Here is a 22105-nt window from a genome sequence, read left to right as displayed (position 1 = left end):
GAGTATGCCACCAAGCCTGGCTAAGATAAGGGTCTTGAATTAAGCTTTTCTACAGGCTTGATTGCAGAGGGGTACAAAGCTGTAAGACATTAGAGAGGACATTATTGTAGCCTATAGTAGTTTTCTTTCCTTCTTTCCTTCCTTCCTTTCTGTCTTTTTTTTTTCAGGGCTCAGCATCAAACCTAGAGCCTCATACATGTGAAACAAACACTTTACCACTGAGGCATATCGCCACCTCCTACAGTGGAGCTGTATGGGCTCCTCCTGCATTGGAGTTGTAGGTTTTATGGGCTTTAGTGGGAGGGAGGAAGAAGATGGGATCTTGTTATATAGTCCAGACTATTCTCAAACTCACTATGTAGCCCAGGCTGACCTGGAATCGTGTCAATCTTCCTGCCCCAGTCTTTTGAGTGTTAGGATTGCAGGCATGAGTCACTAGGCCAAGGTTTTTTTTTTTTTTTTTTAATTTTATTTTTTTTAAGACAGGGCCTTGCCCATAGCCTAGGCTAGCCTTGAACTAATGGTGATCCTGCTGCCTCAGCTGTAAGTGTTAGGATTTTCTGGGTCATCCTGCAGCTTTGAAATCAGCGACAGGCACAATCTCTAGTGGAAAGTACTTTACAGCTGGGAAGTGGTGGCATGTCCCTTTAGTCCTAGCACTTGGGAGGCAGAGGCAGGTGGATTTCTGAGTTTGAGGCTGGCCTGGTCTATAGAGTGAGTTCCAGGACAGCCAGGGCTTCACAGAAAAACCCGGTCTCAAAAAATAAATAAATAAATAAATAAATAGATAAATAAATAATAAAGAAAGTGCTTTACAGAAGCGCATCATTTTCTAGAAAGATGCCTGTCTTAGCAATATATATTTTAAAACGATGTGAAAGGTCACATTCTAAGACAAGTTTAAAAATCAATACTGCTACAGCCACCCTGCTATTGATAGAGGACCGGGGTCCCTGTGCCCTGCAGAAACAGGCTCACTCAGTATTTTTGAACTTTTGCTAGATAGAAAACCACAAATCATTGAAGTAAAATTCTCTGTGCAGATGTTAGGCAGATTCAGGGAGCCCCTGTCGGGAAATCATGTCCTTCACCAGGCAAGCTCTGTGAAGAACATTCAGGGGTGGAGAGATGGCTCAGTAGGGCAAGGTGCCTGCTGACAAGCTTCACAACCTGAGTTTGATTCTTGGAACCACGTGGTAGGAGAGAACCGACTCCTACGGGATGACCTCTGACCTCCGAAGGTGGGTCACTGCACTGCACACCTGACGCACACTAAATCATTGATAAAATGTAAAGGTAAAGGAAAACAACAACAAACATTAGGTGGGTGTGTAGGTCTGTAATCCTGGCCTTTAGAAGTAGAAGAAAGGGGTCACAGTTCAAAGTCATCCTTGGCTACATAGTGGGTTTGAAGCCAGCCTGAACTGTCTAAATAAAACGCCATTTCAATAAACAAACAAACATGCGTTTAGCTTGCACTCAGCATATCAGCATAGTACACTTTCTTTATTTCCTTTTTTTTTTTTTTTTTTTGAGGCAGGCTCTTTACACTGGTGTAGAACTCACTGTGTAGCCCAGGCTACCTCCTACCTCCACATCTCAACTACTGCAACAATATCTAGACTTGGGCCACCAGGCCCAGCTTCCATGCTGTTAGAACAGACCCTGTGTATCTCTTCTTTGAGATCAGTCAGAAAATAGTAGAGCTGGAGCTTCGATGACCTTCATCAAAAGTGTGCCTCATTCAGAGGGGTAACGAGGAAAGGGGGTAACATTCAAAATGCAAATAAAGCAAGTATCTAATACAAAAAAGCATGACTCAAAGACCACTAGGACAGCACCTAACCTTTTTTACACAACTCTCATTGAAACACCACCACCACCACCACCACCACCACCACCTCCACCACCACCACCACCTCCACCACCACCACCTCCACCACCACCACCTCCACCACCACCACCACCTCCACCACCACCACCTCCACCACCACCACCTCCACCACCACCCCAGAGATATGGGGTTTTGCAGTTGCATTGAAAGTCAAGACTCTGTGAGGTCCATTAGTAGAAAGTTGTTTGCTTCTCATCTTGAGCAGAGACATACTATCTCAAGCTATCACAAACAGAAGAATTAATTCAATTGGTGGAGTCAGTCACCTGGCTAAAGGACTATCTCTCAGGAAATAGATCCATCGGAAGCCATCCTAAACAGTAACTATTTTTCTGATGAGATACATTCATCCTTCCTAGAAAGTCACCCCTGGTACAACTACCACAGACCCACCCAGAGGTTTCCTTCTCTTCTCCTCTGTCTCCTTCCAGACTCTGGCCAGAGCCCAAGGATGCTTTTCCTGGTACTGTGGGCTTTCTTACTGTTTCTCAGCTGCTCTCTCTCCACAGTCTTTTGCCACACAGCAGTTTGTCTGCTCTGTGCCTGACCACCATCGCCTAACATTCCATCTTAACCCACATAGCACAGCTTCTTCTCCTTCTAGTCTCCATCTCCCTCCCTGGTAGCTGCCAAGAGTTCTAGCTTGCCAGCCCTGTTGTTTTTATTTTTAAAATTCTGACAAAAATGTCATTGAGCTTCCTTCAGAGTTGAGTCTTAAATTCTTTCATTAACATGACTAAGAACCCTGAGAAGGGACTCCAGCTTCCCTAGTAACATGTGACACCCTAGGTAGGGCTCCCCAAATTGTCTGACAGCAGTGTGATGGTGTCTCCTGCCTATAATCCCAGCACTCTGGACGCTGAAGCAACGGGATTGATGGGAATCTGAGACAGCATGAGCCACACTGTGAGTTTCAGGCCAGGCTGGGCTACAAAACAAGACTCTTGTCTCAGAAAGAAATAAAGAAGGAAAAGAAAACAAACTTCCTTCAGTCAGAGAAAAGGAGGGATCTTGATGGTCACACAGAGCCAAAGGTAAATCCCCCAAGGAAAGTGCTCACTGGAGTGAAGGGAGGTTCGCTCAGGTGACAACACAGGCATAAATACCAACCCCTTGCCCATATTTGCCCAGGAAAAATGAGAATCCAAAGAAATAAAAGTACAGTGTAGCACATGATGAGATTGGAAAGCAGGACATAAGGAGGAACAGGGCAGAGGCCCCAGGTTCCTAGAGGCTGCTGCGTGGGTACCACAGGGAACAGAGAGGCCTGGGCAGTCTGAAACTGTCTATCTGGAGGGAAGGAGCAGATGACCCAAAGAAACACAACCGGCTTTCATTGTGTTTATGTGACAAATGAACACTATGTGTCACTTTAAGTAAAGCTGATAGAGTACCCTCTACCTTTACCCTTTACTTAAAGTGACTCCTGGATTGAATGTTTTGCTACATTCTCATCCCATGTCTCAAACCATGCTGTTTTCCTCTTGCTCCCATCCCTACTGGATACCAGTAAAATACCCTTTGGTTACTGTCATAAAAATGGGTTAAAGAGTCAGAAAAGAAGGTACAACTCTTAAGGGGGTGGCCCAGCATTCTTATTTCAGAGGCCCCAGCTTTTCTCTCCCAGGGGCCTGGAATTTCCCTGTGGTTCCCAACTCTAGTTGGGATACTGGCTTTAATCCAAAATCCCAAGTCAAATGTGTCAAGTTTGGAACCCGCAGAGGAACATACGCATCGCCTTTGGCTGGCTTGATTCATGATAATGATACACAGAGGAGTGCATAGTCAGAGCGGATCCAGTCCACAGAGGCATGCGTGTGTATTTACTTATTTGGATTCAAGTCAATGAAATAATATTTCACAGTTTGAAGTTTTCAGAAGTTGGACATGGTAGCACATGCCTGTAGCACTGGAGTTTGGGAGTCTAGAACTCACTAACAGGGGGTGACAAGTTCAGTCCATCTAAGTCCCACTATGAGCACCAAGAGCATCCTATGACCAAGGAGAAGCTGTTGGAACTGGATTTTTAGGTGTTTATTCATCGTCTTGATTTTGTGGAGTTTTGCTTTTGTTTATTTTCTTTCTTAGAAGAAGGAGTAAAGTCACTGAGTAATGTTTACTCTTCTGATAGTCTATAACAAACATGATATAAAATTAAGATAATTACTGATGCGAATTCAGTGCATCCAATGTTACATGATAAAGGAAGGAGAGAAAAGAAAGGTGTCCGATAAATATACACACACATGCACATACCTATGTAGACACATGTGCATACACATGTGAATGTACATGCACATACATGTACTCACACATGCACATATCCATACATATGCACACATGTATGCACATACACACATATGCACAGACATATATACATACATGTAGAAAGACATATGCACACACATAATATGTTATTGGCAAACCTCATGACAATCACTGTCCTCTTTTATGACTGGGCATGTGAGTGTAGCTCATTCTTAACAGCTTCCTTCTTTTATTACCCATTCTATATTTTCCTTATCATCAGCTGGTCAAGGTTCTTTACCAAGTATGATAGCACACTCAGTTTTGGTTGAAGTTTTTCATAGATCACAGGACATAGCACATTTTTAAAAAAGATTTCTTTATTTTATATTTGTGAGTACACTGTGTCTGTCTTCAGACACACCAGAAGAGGGCATTCAAACCCATTACAGATGGTTGTGAGCCACCATGTGGTTGCTGGGAACTCAGGACCTCTGGAAGAGCAGTCAGTGCTCTTAACTGCTGAGCCATTTCTCCAGCCTGACATAACACATTTTAAGAGCTCAGCTGTATTCCAGACTTAATTGTTCTCACCTACATTGACCTTTGCTTTGTTTTGTAGGAGCTGTTTATTTGTTGGATTTTTGACACAGGGTCTCATGTAGCATCCAGGCTAGCCTTGAACTTGCTACTGAATTATAATACAACGCAATAGTTGAGCACAATAATCCCAGCTAACAGAGTAAACTCACTTTATTTTATATATATGTATGCATATATGTATGTATGTATGTATATGTAAGTAAGTATATATGTGCATATAATCACATAATAAATGAGAGTAATCCAAATATCCATCACTGGGAATATCATTTCAGGGCTAAAAAGATAGCCCAGTGAGTGGAAAACTTGCCGGCCTTAGAAATTCAAAGGAATAAAATACTCATGAGTGTGTTTGACAACAACTGTTCCTCCCCTGCCACCCTATGGAGATTGCAAATCATTACTGAAAGAAATCAAAGTTGAGGTTATGACTTAGCGGTAGAGTATTTGCCTGAAGAAGGTTAAGAGAAACAATTTGGAAGTAGTCATGTTCAGTTCCCAGCACCATAATAAGGAATAAATAACCCCCTGGAGATGGAAATAGTCTGTGTTAAGAGGGCAATCTGAGGTAACACAAGTCTATAGGCAAACAAGCGAAACAAAAGAATCTCTCGAGAAGGAACACCATTGGGACACTTCGGTGAAATCTGAACAAAGTGGCCATCTAGTTGATACTCTATCAATGTCTGCTTTCCAAAGTTAAGATTTTTACTCTTTACCTAAATAAACCCAACTCTGGTGTGACAACTGTAATCCCATCACTTGGCAGGGGAAGTCAGGAAGATAAAAAATTCACTGTCATCTTTAGCTATATCATGATTTTGATGTCAGCCTGAACTTCATGAGACACCCTTCTCCCACCACATAAAGAAAATAATAATAATGACAAAAATCCCTTCTTGACTAGCATAGTCTCACACACACACACACACACACACACATTTTGTTATTTAAAAGAAAATTTGTCTATGTTCTTTCACGGCTTAGAATTAGTTTGTTGTATTCAATCAAAAATAGTGTTGGGGATTTGATTAAAATTGCTTTGAGTTCTGTGAGATCAGTTTGAGGATCTGTTACTATGTGAATCAATTGGAGAAGATTTTGCAAAAAGTTGGACCCCGTGGAGATTCTAAGGAACATAGCAAGTGGGAAAAAAAAATCTTGACGACCTTTTGACCATTTCTATTAATTGTATCTACCCTGCTTCCTACCACCTTTGCAAAGTGGGAGGAGGGAGGACACCGGGGAGGATGAGTATTAACTCGTAGGCATCCTGCGCTCTTCTCAATCCGTTCTTTCTCTGGTATGTTTCCCAAGGACACACTATTTGAAACAGGGTAATTGAACCTGAGGGTTGAGGAAAAAAAAAAAAAAAAAAAAAGAACCAAAGAATGCAGTTGAATATGCTTCAGGAGGCTATAAATGTTAATGGTTGAAGCTGCTCTTCCTAAAGCCTTGAGACCCCGAAATTCAAGGACAGGAATCCTGTATGGGGACTGAGGACTGTAGAGACTTGATATTTAAACTTTGGGGTGTGGTTTGGGGAGACTAGATGAGGATTCCTAGAGTACGGGGAGGGGGGGGCAGTGTTGAGATGGGACAGTGCTACACGGATTGCAGAAGAAGTTGCAGGTATTGGTATTGCACGGCAGTGGTGGCACATGCCTTTAATCCCAGCACTCTGGGAGGCAGAGGCAGGCAGATGTCTGAGTTCGAGGCCAGCCTGGTCTACAGAGTGAGTTCCAGGACAGCCAGGCTAACAGAGAAATCCTGTCTCAACAAACCAAAAAAAAAAAAAAAAAAAAAAAAAAAAAGGAGGAGGAAGAAGTTACTGGTATTCCCAACACTTGGAACAACAGTGATGGGTGTGAGGGAGGGAGGCCAGATGTATTTGGACTGATAAGTAGAGGTGCGATTGTGCAAAACCATGACTGCCAGGTTAAGGACCTTGGAGTTTGTCCTGCGATGCCAATGGATGCTCTGGAACCGAAACGCAGGGAGATCCCACATCGGCTTTAAGATTAATGTGGCTGTGATGGAGGAAAGCAGGAGGTCCTGTCCTAGTCAGCTGGGCCACCCTTTCACCTGCAGGGAGCGCGGTCTCGGCCTAGCGTCCTCCCCGCCCCTTCCCTGGGCGCTCCAGGTCGGATGAGCTCGGAGCTCGACTCCAATGCCTGGGCCCTCCTGCTTTGGGATGCGACTAGTGAGCACAGACGCGCCCCCGTGCGTCACCTCCGTTCTGGCAGTGAGGCTTCTTAGCACCGTGGAGTGGAGCCAAGGGGAGCGTCTGCGCTTGCGCCGCCAGTCCGAGGCCCCTGTGCGAAAACGACCCATTTGTGCCTAGCAATGCTATCTGCTGTTATAGGTGTTTGCTTTTGTCCTAAGAGATGTAGGCATACAGTTGGCAGAGGCTCGTTAGCTCCACAGCAATTTCCCTTGAGTCACTTGCTTTCAGTCTGCAGCCAGAATTTCACACTGGTGAAAACCTGACCTGGCCGCTAAAAGCAACAATCCATGTTCCTGGGGTTTGCTCCCTTTGTACTTAAATCAGATTTCTAGTGCAAGGGAATCTTGGAGTTTAGTTGCCAATACCTTAATGCTCTCTGATATCTCGAAGTGAGTTCGTGTAGATTTTGCTCGCACAATCTCAAAGATCACCTATTTTCCTGCAATAATTTTATGGATTTTTAAAAATTTATTTTGAGAAAGGGTTTCACTATGTAGCTCTGACTGCCCTGGAATTCACTATGTAGACCAGGCTGGCCTCGAACTTAAGTGATTCTTCTGCCTCTGCCTCCCAAGTGTTGGGATTAAAGACTTGTACCACTACACCTGGCAACTATTCATTCTTACTGCAAGTTTCCTCTAGGCAATTTTGATGCCATTAAAAGCAAGGCTTCCTGCTGTGCATACATAATAAATCCTGGGATATAATAATGAACTACATACATAAAATGTTGATTTTTTTGGCATTTACATTCTAGTGAGAGGATGTCACAGATGATTGAGCACTTGGAAAGAGTTATACAAGATGGTAGCTAATTAGACCGATCGGAATAGTTTTCTCGGAGATTTTGGTGTTTAGAGCTAGCCATGCAAACATCTAGGCACTCCAGACTGGGAGGAGTCATGGAAGCAGGAGTGGTGCTTTCTGGGAATGGACAAGGTTAGAGCTGACTAGATGAACCATTATTGATAGTTGAGAGAAAACCTTAAGACTGTTTTAAGTAGATGCCAGATTTGTAACTTTGTGTAGAGCTTTGAAGTGAGTGTTCTTTAGACTTTTAGATAGCATGTCATGTAACCCTGGCTGGTCTGGAACTCACCACGAAGTTGAGACTGGCCTTGTTCCTCTGCATCTGTCTCTCCAGAGGGCTGGGATCAGCAGCTGCATTACTGCTTGCAGCTTGAAGTGTGTTTTAATAATGAGAAGCCCAGGAATAGTTTTCTATAATAGTTGATTTGGTTCAGTCACTTAAGACCTCACAAACTAGCTGTTGAAAATAACTGATATATCAATTGTTCTCAGAAATTCCTTTCCTAACTCCTTCCTAAGCTATAATTCCTCTGCTTTTCTCTTTAAAAAAAAATAAAATAAAATTTATCTTGTGTGTGGCACACCTGCCACTGAGCAAGTGTAGAAATCAGAAGAACTTCTGGGAGTCAGTTTTTCTGCTTCCACCATTTGGGTCTCTAAGACAGAGCTTGAGTTCTCAACCTTAGCTGCAAGTGCCTTTTGCTGGCTGAGCCGTTTTACCAGCAGGTCTGCTCTGCTGTCTTATTATTCTGATGGTTAATGTGGGTGGACTTCAAACTGTTATTGAATGCGTTCAAAATGAGGGGTTTCTTTTTAAGATGTAACTCTGTGTATGTACTATAAAAGGAAAGACTTGAAGATTTCATTCAGATTGTATAAGGTCGTCTAAAAGATGGTGGTTTCAAATATTTTCATCTGTGAGATCTTGTTTATTGTAGTCCAAAACAGCAAGGCACAATGTCAGTTTGAACCCAGGCTGGTTCTTCCAACTGTCTTCTCACCTATGAAATGAGAACTGAGAACTAAAACAACGTTTAACTCAGAAAGCATTCAATGATAAAGCACAATGCAATGTGCCACAGCGCTGTACAGTGCCACTGTAATAAGCATCTCCATCCCTAGGATGGAAGGACAATTCATAGATACTGCTTTTATAGCATTCTGCGATTTTCATGTCTCTATTCTGGGCCGTGTACCAAGGCGAGATGAGGGGTAGGGGGGCTGTCTTCCAGAAGCTAATTATGCAGTCTTAAGCTATGAAAGATCCCAAGCAGGGCGGACTAAATCTATAAACAACAGCTCCTGGGTTTGAATAGACACAATGATCAATAAATACTACACGTATACGTTACGTTCTCATGACAAGGAAAGGCAGATGGAAACAAGGCAATCTCTCCTCCCACCAGACAAACACTGCGCAGTCGTTTTTTTGTGAGAGGAATCTATCTTTTGTGCAATCTGTTTGGTATACAGTGCATGCTCAGGGCACTCCTTATCTTCGTGTTGGGAACAAAGTACACACACCCCTTTTCTGAAGCACAGGGTCTACCATCTCCTAGAGCTGGATGTGCTCCCCGCCTGTCGGACCACACAAAGGGGGCGCTTAGCCCATTCGCAGGCCCCCACACCCAGGCTCTCGGGTCGCGGGTTCGCCTTCAGGGTCCCTCAGCCCCGCCTCTGCGAGTGCCCTCCCCAGCCTCTGGCGCGCACCCCTCCTCATCCGCGGGCAGTCGGAAAACCCGGAGCGAACCGGCCCGGGCCGGCGGCGCATGCTCAGTTGTGAGCAGGTCCAGTTTGCTAGTAGGAAGCTCCTGCGCTACACCGGCGGCGGCAGCGGCAGTAGCAGCAGCAGCAGCAGCAACAACAGCAGCAGCAGCAGCAACAGCAGCAGCAGCGGCGGCGACGGCCGAGCGGCCGGGTTACCCGGCAGCGACCTCAGGCCCTTTCCCTTCCCCACCCGACCCCGGCACCCCGCTCCGCCCCGCTCTGGGCCTCTCGTTTGAGTTCCCCGCCGGCGAGCGGGCGCCACCGGCCCGAGCGTCCATCCACGCGCCAGTCTCTCGGCGAGGCAGGCCGTGCCGGGGAGCGCAGCCCCGGCGGAGAGCGGCCCGGGGCGGAACGGGGGGCCTGCCCCCGGGCGGTGGTGCGGGATGCCGCCGCCGCCGCCGGGCTGCGTTGGCTCTCGGCGAGCGGCGCGCGTGTCGGGTGGGTGTCCGGCCGCGGGCCTCGCCCCCCAGACTCCTCGCCAGCGTTAGCCGGGCCGCACGGCGCCCCGAGGGGGCCGGGCTGTGCGCGGGCTGTGGCCCTTCTCCGCGCCGCGAGCCGCCGCCCCTCCGCCCGCCCCGAGGCGCCCCGCAGGCACCATGCAGGCGCAGCAGCTGCCCTACGAGTTTTTCAGCGAAGAGAACGCGCCCAAGTGGCGGGGGCTGCTGGTGCCTGCGCTGAAAAAGGTAGGGGCGCGGAACCCGCTTCCCGGCCGCAGTCTGCGCGGGGCCGGGCGAGAGCGGGGAGGCGGGGCGCCACTGCCGTCTTTCTTCCCTGTCTCGGGTCTCGGGGAGGTCTGCTCAGGCTGTGAGGCTCCCCGCGTCCGCTGCTCCAGCTGTTGACACTCGCCCGGGGTGCGTGGGAAGGCCGCACACAGTAGGGGAGGGTTGGTCTGGATCATCCAAGCGCGGAGGCGAGGGTTGGAGGAGCCTCGGTTTTCCGTGGAGGTCAAAGAAGGCCATTGCCTACCTTCTCGATCTTACCGAGCTGCGGTCAACCTCTCGTTTTAGGAGTCCAGTGCTCTTACTGGCTCGAAAGTGCCCTGGCTACAGTGCTTGCCTAAGAAATTGCGAGGTTGCCTGCCAGCAAGAACATGGCCTGCTTGGCTTTGCTTGTCCTCAGTCATAACTCCCCGTTTTCTTAACCGCCCTCCCCCCCATTACAGCGGCGATGCACATGCCACTGTATTCAGATTGGCTTTTTTTTTTTTTTGAAATGTCTGAGAAATCTTTGAACGTCATTTTGATTTGATGTTTCGCATCTTTAGTCTTTGTGTCTGAGTTTGCCAGAGGTTGAAGTAAATTATTTGGAAATATTGCTACATTTTAAAAGCTTCTAAAGCAACACGTAGTGACTTAGTAAATACTGTACTAAGACATCTGAAACAGGCGTGTTTGAATGGTTTTAAAAGCAAGAGTGCTTTTTGTTTTCATTTGTCTTACTTGTAGAAATTGTTTTACTCTTCCAGGAGTTTTGATCTCTATTTCTTGTTGCTCAAGTGATTTTTCGTGCTATCTTTGCTAAAATGCAGTTTTGTTACTACTGACTACCTAGTGTTTGCTGTACCCCTATGTAGAGCTTTTCTGGTTTACCAGGAAGGTTGGAAAGGTGTCTCATACCCCTCAGAGGCCAGCATCTTTTAATTTCTCCTTTGCCCTGTTCTCCCTTTCCACTCTTGGTATGTTACGGTGGAAACTGTTTGCTTTGGTGGAAGACTTTGCTTTTATTTTTCAGACTTGGGTTATTGTTTTTTATCCTCAAGTGTCTTGCTACTTACAAATCTCTGTATGTTTTCTAAGGAAATCAAAGAGACCACCTTGTTTGGCATCGTTAAGGAGCCCATGAGGCATCAGTGTATTTCTGCATTAGCTTACCTGCACACTTGCCTGCTTAGCTTGTAGAATTAGAGAAGTTCTCATGACGCTAGAAGTTTGGTATCTTGACAGGACAAGATAAGACAGAAAAACCGATTTATATGTACAAAAACTCTCATAGAACATTGCCAGTTTTAGGTATATGGCTTGAAATCAAGTAGCTCCCATTCTAAGGAAACCTCCAAAATAACACTTGAGGATCCTTTAGAATGGTAGAAAGAGCAGAATGGTAGAAGTTGGCAGACCACTGTAACCTGCCACTTGGGTGGCCCTTGCTGAAATCTATCTTGTGTGACTGGCATTGTGGATTTTGTTTGTTTTTGTTTGTTTTGTTTTGTTTTTCAATTTCTGTAATTAGTCACCAGTATCTTAAAATGAGAAATACCATTATACAATCTGAGTTCTTCTTTGTTTTTTGTTTGTTTGTTTCTTTTTGAATTATAGAGGGACTGGCCATACATTGTCACCATCAGTAAACTGCTAGAGTTGTGAGTGACTCTGCCTTCTTTGGAAAGGGTTTGTCTCCAGTTGACCACAGTGCTGCTTGTGTTCTATGACTTCATGGTTAGTTGGCTTTCCACTAACATGGAGTAGAGTCATCCCTGCAGAAGTGCAATGGAGAGGGGTTCACAGAGTCTCCCTACTGTGTGAGCTTCTTCCCTCATCTAAATTTCCACCTGCAATGCTCTCAAGACACCCAAGACAAGCTTGGATATATTTCTCATATTTTGAATATGCTCTTGTGGCTTAAAACTTGAATTTTCATATGTGTGTTGGGCCTTTCATGTAGATATGTCCTTGGACATTTGTTGTGGGTGTGTCCTTATCTTGAACTCTATAACTTGTATAGTGCCCAACTATGTGTTTTCTTACCTGAGGCTTTTTGGATAGCCTGCACATTTTATCTGGTCTAATACTACTCAACTTCTGAGATCTTCTCAAACCCTCAGGGCTGAGTTGGGTAGCGCTCCATCCATTGTTTCTTTCTATGTTAGGTCCCCTCCTAACTCAGCAGTGAATTTTAAGTCCTAATTTACTTGTCTGTATTCACTTTAGCTACCCTATTGCTGTGCCTGACACCTGTTAGGACTCATCTTGAATTTGTTACTTTGAATATGTCTTTGAATATGTTACTTTGTTTGACAGACAGTAAAGTAAATTAGAAATTTTGCTACATTTTTTAAAGCTTCTAAAGTAACATTGTAACTTAGTAAATCTTCAAATCTTCCTCCTCTTGGTTTGCCCTTTTTGGATCTTTAGCCTTTGTATGTTATGTACAGTTTGCCAGTAGTTAAAGTTATTTGGAAATGTTGCCAAGTGTATAAGGGGATACTCAAAATAAAACTAACCCCCCACCACCAGTTTTTAACTTCTTGATTAATGGCTTTAAACTTTTATTTGATTGGCTCAAAACTGAAGCCTAGGACTCCCCTCTGTGCGCTGCTGCCTGCCTCAGACAAAACCCCAGGCTCATCACCCTCTGCCATGCTCTCCTGCTCTGCTCTAACTGCTCCAGTTTCCTCTCCAAGGTTACTGTGGGAGCCTCTCAATTGAGTTCCTTACCCCAGCCCCACTTGCCTTTACATATTTCAGAAGTTATAAAGTGCTTTCGAACATGTTATACATTTGTTCAAAATTGTTGATGTCCTTTAAGTTAAAGTTAAGTTTTTTAAGCATGGAATTTATAAGATGGCTTTACCTTGACCTTCCTATTTGATTTCCTATCAAAATCTTTCTTGAGAGGACTGCTACTTCCCCTGAATGTATTTATTAGGCCCAGAGTGATTTTCCTACTACATCTATCACATCTATCACAAGCACAAGATACATGATGCTTGTCTCTATTGTGCTTGACACTAAGGACATATGACATATATTAAAAAAGACTAAGTAGAAGGTGGTAGTGGGTATGTCTGGAGAGAGGACTTGGCTTTTTTAAGCCAGGGCTTTTGTTTTTAGACAGTCTCAAACTATTCTTGAACTTGCAGCTTAGCTGTCCTGGCTCAACTACCCTAGTGCTGAGGTTATAAATATGAGCTAGCACACCTGGCCAATGAGGTGCTTTAAGTAGGGAAGTTATACTTGGTTTGAAGTTTAGAAACCTCACTTTGGCCAAGGAAGAGGAAGAATGAGGCCTAGGGTAAGGGAGAGACGCAGGAAGGCTCTGTCTTAGAGTAAATACACATTTGGATTAGGATGGATGCTATGTGAGTGCTGTTGAAATGGCAGAACTGTCAGGACCTAGCATCTTATTCATTATGTGACTGTAGGAATGTTAAGGAAGTCTGGTTTGCTTGCAGCTAGTCACCAAACTTTGGGTTGGAGAGATGGTGACATAATGAAATGATTTGGAACATGTTGATCTTACAGGCCTTTTGGATCATCTCGGCTTCTTTCTCCAGTTGGCAGCCCAGCTTTATTACCTGATGCAGCAGATTTTGAAGTCTGGTAGAGAACAGATGAAGTGTATCTATAGAAAGACTTATTTTATGTGTGAGTCAGGTTTGGTGGCACAGACCTGTCACCCCAGCTACTCAGGAGACTGATGCGGGGAAAGTAAGCATTCAAGACCAGCTTGGACAACTCCTGCAAGAACTTGTCTCAAAATTAAAAGTAGTAAAAGGACAGGGGATGTTGCTTGTAGATTAGAGCACACACCTAGTGTGTATGAGATCCTGGGTTTAGTTACCATTATTGACGAAAGATATCTATCTATCTATCTATCTATCTATCTATCTATCTATCTATCTATCTATCAGGTCTGTTCAGCGCCACACAGCAAATGTCTAGTAGTCTATCCATAACCAACAAGGAACTGAGTGAACAAATTGTGGTGCAGCCGTATAATGGAATAAGTGGGAATGTGGTTAGTGATGTACATGCAGTGTGGCCACCCTGTTAAGTAATCAACAGAGCCAAACACTGCATGTTCTAGAAACTTCACTCTCATAAAACTGGGAAATACAAACTAATACAGATGATTGACTATTATAAAAATAGACTTTTAGATTATTGTGCTGACACAGGCCTGTGATCACACAGATGAGAAGGGCGGGCAGAAAGACCAGGAGTTTAGCTACATAGTGAATGAAGAGCAACAAACCAAAAGGAGACCTTTATGCCTACTTATCTTGAATATGCTGTAGTGCTAGGTAGTGTCAAATCATACAAATTAGATCTATGCAGCTCAGTGTTGACTAGTTATTCTCCGTAAATACCCATGTGGCCATCACATTAGAATCTACTGCTCTCCCACTATGCTTGCTTTATCACATGCCTATCCACTTTTCCCTCCCACTAATCTGTTGTTTTGTTTTGAGACAGTCTCTCACAATGTAGTCTGGAAAACACTATGAAGCGCAGGCTAGTCCCAGACTTGTGGCAATGGTCCTGTCTCTGCCCCTCCCCCTTCAGCGGTGAGCTAACAGGTATGAGCTGCTCTGTCCAACTTACCTAATTTTTTTTCAAAGATGGGGTATCCATCCATCCATCCATCCATCCACCCATCCATCTATATTCTAAGCCACCTCTTGCTGTCCTCTGCCCACCTCTACCTTCCGAGTGCTGGGATTTAGGGGTGCACCACCACACCTGGCACTTATGTGATGTCCTGATGAATTTTATAGTTGTAGTTATAAGCACACTTAATTCCTAAATCCTTCAACCTGCATGAGTAACTAGAAATCAGTAGCTTTTTAAAAAACAGTTCCTTTTGTTTTACTAAGAAGCTTATATATGCAGTGGGACGTACAGGTGTTTAATGACTGTTTACTACCAAAGTCTCCACTAAAGGACAGACCACTATCATGGCTCTTGAAGTTCCCTTCATGCCCCTCTTCGCAGAGGTAGCCACTGCTGTAACCGTCCGTCATCCCACGCAGGTGAATCTTATCTGTTCTGGAATATCATGTAAATGGTTCAAGTAGTGTATTCTTAGCTGTTTGAGAGTATGCTTTAAGAATTCATCCTTTTGTCCATCATGTGACTATGTCACAGTTTATCTATCTAGTGGATGGATATCTGATGCTTTAAATTTGGAACTATTATTAAAGCTGCCATAAATGTTCTTTAACAATTTAAAAATTGCATTTGTATGCACATGCATGCACAGATGTGGAGGTCAGAAGACACCCTGCAGGAATCTGCTCTTCTGCCTTGTGGATCCCTCAAATCCAATTCTGGCATGGTGGCAGGTGTGCCATTTCTCAGGCTCAGATGGTCTTGTTGAGACAGTGTCTCATGTAACCAGGAGTAGCCTTGAACTCCTGATCCTCCTGCGTTTGTCTCCTAAATGTTGGGGTTATAGGTGTTCACACTCTGCTCAAATGGTTCTCACAGGAGTCTATTTATAAGCATCTTTTATTGCTTGTACACTAATACCAAGAGACATTGCTTACAGAATAGATATCTGTTTATGAGAGACTGCTAGACCTTTCCCCAAGATGGGCAAACCATTGAAAAGTCTCTCATTAGTGATAGATGGTGGTTCCTTGCCAGTGTTTGATGTTACTAGTCTTTAATTTTAGTGGTTTGAAGTGCTAACTTATTTTAACTGAGTCTTATATCCCATGGTAGATAATTATATTGGTCACTTTTTTATATTATTTTTTTGCATTGTGTGTGAGTGTGTGTGTGTGTGTGTGTGTGTGTGTGAGAGAGAGAGAGAGAGAGAGAGAGAGAGAGAGAGAGAGAGAGAGGCAAAGGCAGACAGACAGAGACACAGAGAGACGGAGAGAACAGCTTACAGGCGTTGAGACTCTCCTTCCTTCCTTCCACTCTGGGTGTTCAGGGTCAAGGTGCAGTGGTCAGCGCTGGCAGCGGCAGCAGATACCTACTACCCCCTGAGTCATCTTGTTGGCCTCCTGCTCTCATGTTCTTATTAGTCATTTTTGTATATTCCTTTGGACAGTGTCTGCTCAACTCTTCTTTCCAATAAAACCTTGAATTATTTTTTTCTTTTTAGTACTCAATGGTAAGATGCCTTACATATTCTGGATAACTGTCCTTTTGATGAGGTATATTTATTTATTTAAGGCCTCATGTAGCTCATGATTATCATGGTTCTACTACCTGAGTGTCTGCATCTTAAGTGTGTACTACCATGCTGGGTATATGTATTTTCTTCTAGTCTATAATTTATAAATTCAACTTTTCTAGTAGTAGTGTTTTTGACAAGAAAAGTTTTAAATATTCACCCATCTATCCATCTGTCCATGGTCTCAGGTAGCCCAGGTTAGGCTTGAACTTACTGTGTAGCTGAGGCTGGCTATGAACTCCTGGTCCTCCTGCCTTCATGTCCCAAGTTCTGGGATTATGGGCCTATGTCACCATGTCTGCTTTGTTTTTGTGAGGTCTTATTTTGTAGCCCAAGTTGGCTTGAAATTCACTGTCTGACCTTGAGCTCACAACCGTTGTGCTTCTACCTTCCAAGGGAGCCACCTAATCCAGCTAGATAGGAATTCTGAAGGATCACTGTACACACCACAGCAGCTCACAACTGTTCATAACTCTAGTGCCATGGGCTCTGGCACCCTCACAGAACAACAGACAAAACAAACAAACAAACAAAAATGTGTCTTTGATTTGACAGTGCTAAGGAAAGTCTTCCAAGGCCTCAGGAAGTCTTTGAGTGAGAGCTGACTATCACAGGAATTGCTGCATCTCTGAGAAACTGAGTCTGCCTTAGTGTGCGTGCGGTGCTCGGTGATTGACTAGGAGGAGCTGGTTACAGGCATGGCCCTGCACAAACACAGCGGTGGGTTTCAGAGTGCAGCAGCTGGGCCCTTAGTCCTTATACTGCCTCCAGTCAGATCTGAGAGGCCCATTGTTGTGGCCTACCAGGCTCTTCTCTGGCTATGAATTGCCTGATTGGGATAATTCAGTTACAATTTTCCCCATGTAAAGTAGGTGATTTGGTCCCTTCAACACTTTGTATATTAAAAAAATGAAAGATATCTTAGAGTAAATACAAATAAAAATTTAATTTTCATTAGAATTTAATGGTATATAACTTCTGCTGATCAAATAAACTGTGTTTCCTAGTGTGAGGCTGTTTGTGCGTTAAATATGCAGTTAACAAAACCACAGATAGGACAGTAACTCTGAAGAAAACAGTTCAGTGATGCCTAGATAATCACTGTGTAACTAACCTAGAGCAGCCTTGCATCCAGGTTACTGAGAGGCAGACAGAAACAATGGGCAGGTGAACTTCCTCACAAATTGAATCTGGTTATGTTTCCAGTGGGGTTGAAGGCACACATGGGAGAAAGCAGTAAAGGGGAAAATGTCTTTTCTTCCCAGTTTTGAGACATTGTCCTGATGCATAGCCAAGACTGGCTGTGAACTCAATCTTCTTGCCTCACTGAAAAGTGATTTCAAGTTTTAGAATTATGGACACTTAATTACTATGATGTTATTATTTTTAAAACATTATTTTATATAACATTTATTTGTGCTATGTGATAGTATGTATGCTTTGAGGTCAGGGCAGTTTTGGAGAGTGTCACCAAATAGTTTCCAGGGATTTGAACACAGGCTGTCTGGCACGACGCTGGGCCTTTTCTTGATGAGTCATCTCCCCAGGCCCTCATCTGTTATTCTAAGATAGGTATTTTTAAGCTGTAAGATGATTTTGAGAGTCTCTTTGTTGCAAGATATTTCCTGTCCATTCACATTGAGGCAGTAAGAGGCCAGTGATTGGAGGGGAGAGAGGAGGAGGAGCTAAGGAGGGAGAGGGGCTCGGTGGGCGACAGGAGCTGGGCAGAGGGGGAGACACGGATATCCAGATGGCTTCAGATGTATTTCTGGTATTTTGGAGAGATTAGAAATATTGGGATAAGACTTTATCATTGTAAATTGGCATTATGTAATAGGGAATTTTTTATACATAAAGATTTGGTTAACTAAGTTTAAGAGCGAGACTGGCCGGGACTTGGTAAAGAGGCCTGGTGGGGCGGTACTTGCATAATTATTACCCACTACATCTCTTTAAAAAATAGCACTGTGTGTGTTTATACACAGGCTTGCATTTGTGGGTATGCAGTTATATGTATGCATATGTGTGCTCGTGCATGTACACGTGCATGAATTCATGCATATGTGCTTTAGTGCATGTGCACATGTAGGTGTGTGCGTGCCACACTTTGTAGAGCTCAGAAAACCAAGCTTGGTGATCAGAGTTCAAGTTTGCCAACTCCTGCATGTTGTCCTCTGATTTTAATGTGCATTCCTAGGTATATATGTGCATATATATATACACACACAACACACACTAGATAATAAAGGGAAGGAAAGTCTGAAATTTATTGAATCTTGTCTTAAAACACACTGTCAGTTTAAATTTTCTTTCTTTTTTCTTTTAAAGTGTATTTCAGGGCCAAAGAGATGACTTAGTGGTTAAGGGCATTTGTTGCTCTTGCAGAGATCCCAGATTTGGTTCTCAGTACCCATATGATAGCTCACAATCACTCAACTCCAGTTTCAGGGATCTGATGCTCCTGTCTGACCTCCACAGATACCAGACATACATGTGATGCACATATGTACTCACAGGCATAATATAAAATAAACACACCTATGAAAATATAGAAGCCTATGAAAAATTTAATTTTTTAAAGCTGTTAAAAATGTCAGAAGTTTCAATATCTGGAAAAACTTTTTTATCTTTTGCTTTTTCTTGGCAGAGTATTATTCAGATATAGTTTATATGTGTCCACAGAATTTAAAATGACATTATCAGTGAAGTCAGAGATCTTTCAATAGAAATTCACACATGGGACCTACAATAAGGTCTATAGGAATAATTACACAAACTAAGTGTGTAATTATTTCTTTTAAAGCATTTTTGTTTTTTTTTTTTCAAGACAAGGTCTCTCTGTATTCTTGACTCTCTCTCTTTATTTTAAAAGATTTATTTATTGTTATATCTAAATACTCTATAGCTGTCTTCAGACATACCAGAAGAGGGCATCACATCCCATTACCAATGGTTGTGAGCCACCATGTGGTTGCTGGGATTTGAGCTCAGGACCTTTGGAAGAGCAGTCAGTGCTCTTAACTGCTGAGCCATCTCTTCAGGCCCCGTTCTTGGCTCTCAGTGTAGTTGATGTGTAGCTTATAGTTATCACTTAAATAGCAAATCTGCATTCATTATTAAATCTATAGCTTGTTTGTTTTTCTCAGGCTCTCATATAGCCCACACTGACCTCCAGTTGACTAAGTGGCCGAGGATGACCTTGAACTCTTGATCCTTCACCTTTGTAGTTCTGGGCTACAGACTTCTGCCTCCTCACCTTCTGTTACCATTTTATCCCTGCCAAATTATCCCTATTTTATAGAGTAGCGAGTAAGTATGTCTGTCATCTGTCAAATTAAAGAAGTAGACTTTAGGTCATATCTTAAATTACATGTGCAATGGCCCTGCATATAGTCCTTATGTATTTGTATAATGGGGAACGTCAGGGCCATCTTGTATGCATGTTTAAAGATATGCCTCCTGTTCTTCGAAGATTTAACAAAGCATTTAGTTAAATTATGTTCTTTTTAAAATGCATTATTTCACAATTAAGATTTAATTTGTATTTACTTACTGTATTGTGTGTGCATTGCCGGGGGAGGGAGGACCACAGGTTTATGTCCTGAATGACTTAGTAAAGTCACTCCTGTTGTCACCTTTATGTGGGTTCTGGGCCAGGCTTATGCATCTGTCCAGTAGTACCTCCCACTGAGCCGTTTGCCTGTGGATATGCATGTGCCCCTCCACGTGTGCACACAAAATAAATCAAATGCAGTGCATTTCTTGACCTGATGTGTGACTCTAAAAAGTAATAGTGTAGGTGGGTGTGGTAATACACACCCACAAGCAAAAACAACGCTCTTGAACCAGTTGCAGTAGGATCTGGAGCTGAAGGCTAGTCCCAGCTGTAGTAAGATCCCGTCTTTAAAAAGAAATTAAAATAATATAAGAGGTGCGGTCTAAGGCTGGAGTGAAGCCTTCCTGGTGCTTTGATCACCACTTTTCAGATTAACTTTCCAGTCTTAACAGAAGCTTGCAGCCAGCAGTGGGTTGCAAATGAGAATCATTCTAGCTCTCTGAGGTGGGTGTAGGTGGATCTCTGCCATCAAGGCCAGCCTGGTCTACAAATAGTGAGCCCCTGTCTCAGACAAACAAAAGAGTCAGGGGTAAGATGGAGCTTTCTGTTCTGTTCATCCCCCTCATGAGAGCCTCAAAGCAGATTTACAATAAAATAATATAGTATTAAATATTTGTGTATATTTTAAAAATTCAGAATGTCTTGTTACCATCAGAAAGGTTTTATAAAGTTATAGAACCTTTATTTAGTGTAGATGTGTGTGTACATGCAGGTGTGGGTGTTATTAAACATACACAATCTATATCTAAAGAGAACATACATTCCCTAAGTGTGATTATATGGTAAAGTCCAATCAAAATGAAAGGATGGATTGTCTTCCAGAATTTAAACTGATTGTTTCCATAAAAGTTAAAGACAGACAATTGGCTAATTAAATTCTGACTGAAAAGTATAGTTTGATTTCACTTCTTTCACTAGAAGAGAGAAACCATACTAAAACTCTATCCATGCCTTCGTGTGAGGTCTCTTTCTTATTTTGAAGTTTGTCTTGGTTTCTCATCACTTAATATTGAAATTAAAAACAGTATTTGAGTTTTAAAAGCTTATGACCAAACTCATTAGAATTACGTCATTAGTGTTAAAGGTTGATGAATAAGCATATTCTGTGTTCTAATTTAATTAATACTCAGGCTAAGAAGCACAGTCTTATAGAATAGCTGCCTAGAACTTAGTTTATATTTCAGTTAGCCTATCATATTTTTTCTAAGCATGTATGTATGTATGTATGTATGTTTGGTGTATGGAGCAGAGAATAAAACCGAGGGACATGTGTGTGCTAGCTAAACATTACTGTACCTATAGTCCGCCTTGTAGATTTTAAATAGTTAATTAGCTTTACTGGCAATTAAGTACTCCTATTCACAGACAGTACATTCTGATTTGTTCATATCGAGGCAGTCAGTGCACGATGTTTGCCCTTTCCTTATGTGTGAGTGTTAGGGCTGGGTTTACGGCTGTGTCCTTTAAATTATACAGCTCTCCTTCAGCCTTGCTGGGGTTCCGCGGACTCAACCTGCCTCATACCTTACCTGCTAAGGCCTCCTACAGGCCTCTCTTTTTGGATTTGTTTATTAAGACAGAATGTAGCCCAGGTTGACCCTGAACATCTGATCCTTCAGCCTCTACCTCCCAAATTTGGGGATTATACACATGTCCTACTGCATCAGAATGGTACTCTTAATTTTTAAAAAAAAATTAATTTTTTTATTGTTTATTTTATGGGTTTTGCCTGCATAGGCCACAAGATGGCAGCAGATCTCCTGGAAGCAGAGTCACAGTTCTGTGACCTGAACCTGGATCCTCTTCAAGGCCAAGTGCTGCTAGCCCAGGAGCCAGCTCTTCCGCCCTCCCTTAATTTCTTGCATTTACCATTTCTTTTTTAAAGATTTATTTTTTATTATATGTAAGTACACTGTAGCTGTCTTCATACACACCAGGAGAGGGCATCAGATCTTGTTACGGACCGTTGTGAGCCACCATGTGGTTGCTGGCATTTGAACTCGGGACCTTTGGAGGAGCAGTGGGTGCTCTTAAC

General features: G+C 43.2%; 1 protein-coding gene across 1 annotated transcript in view; it reads left to right on the top strand.

The window, feature by feature from the left end:
- Positions 1-9629: 9629 nt before the first annotated feature.
- The window catches only part of Sos1 (SOS Ras/Rac guanine nucleotide exchange factor 1), an 87111-nt gene continuing 74635 nt past the window's right edge, over positions 9630-22105 (top strand). The window contains exon 1 of the mRNA XM_052186454.1: positions 9630-10231. Coding sequence (XP_052042414.1) covers positions 10145-10231 — 87 coding nt within the window. The 5' untranslated portion in view covers positions 9630-10144. The remainder of the gene's footprint in view (positions 10232-22105) is intronic.

Source organism: Apodemus sylvaticus, chromosome 6 (genome assembly GCF_947179515.1).
Source record: "Apodemus sylvaticus chromosome 6, mApoSyl1.1, whole genome shotgun sequence".
Taxonomy (NCBI): Eukaryota; Metazoa; Chordata; class Mammalia; order Rodentia; family Muridae; genus Apodemus; species Apodemus sylvaticus.
The sequence above is the reverse complement of the archived record's forward strand: the minus strand, read 5'-3'. Positions and strand labels throughout refer to the sequence as shown.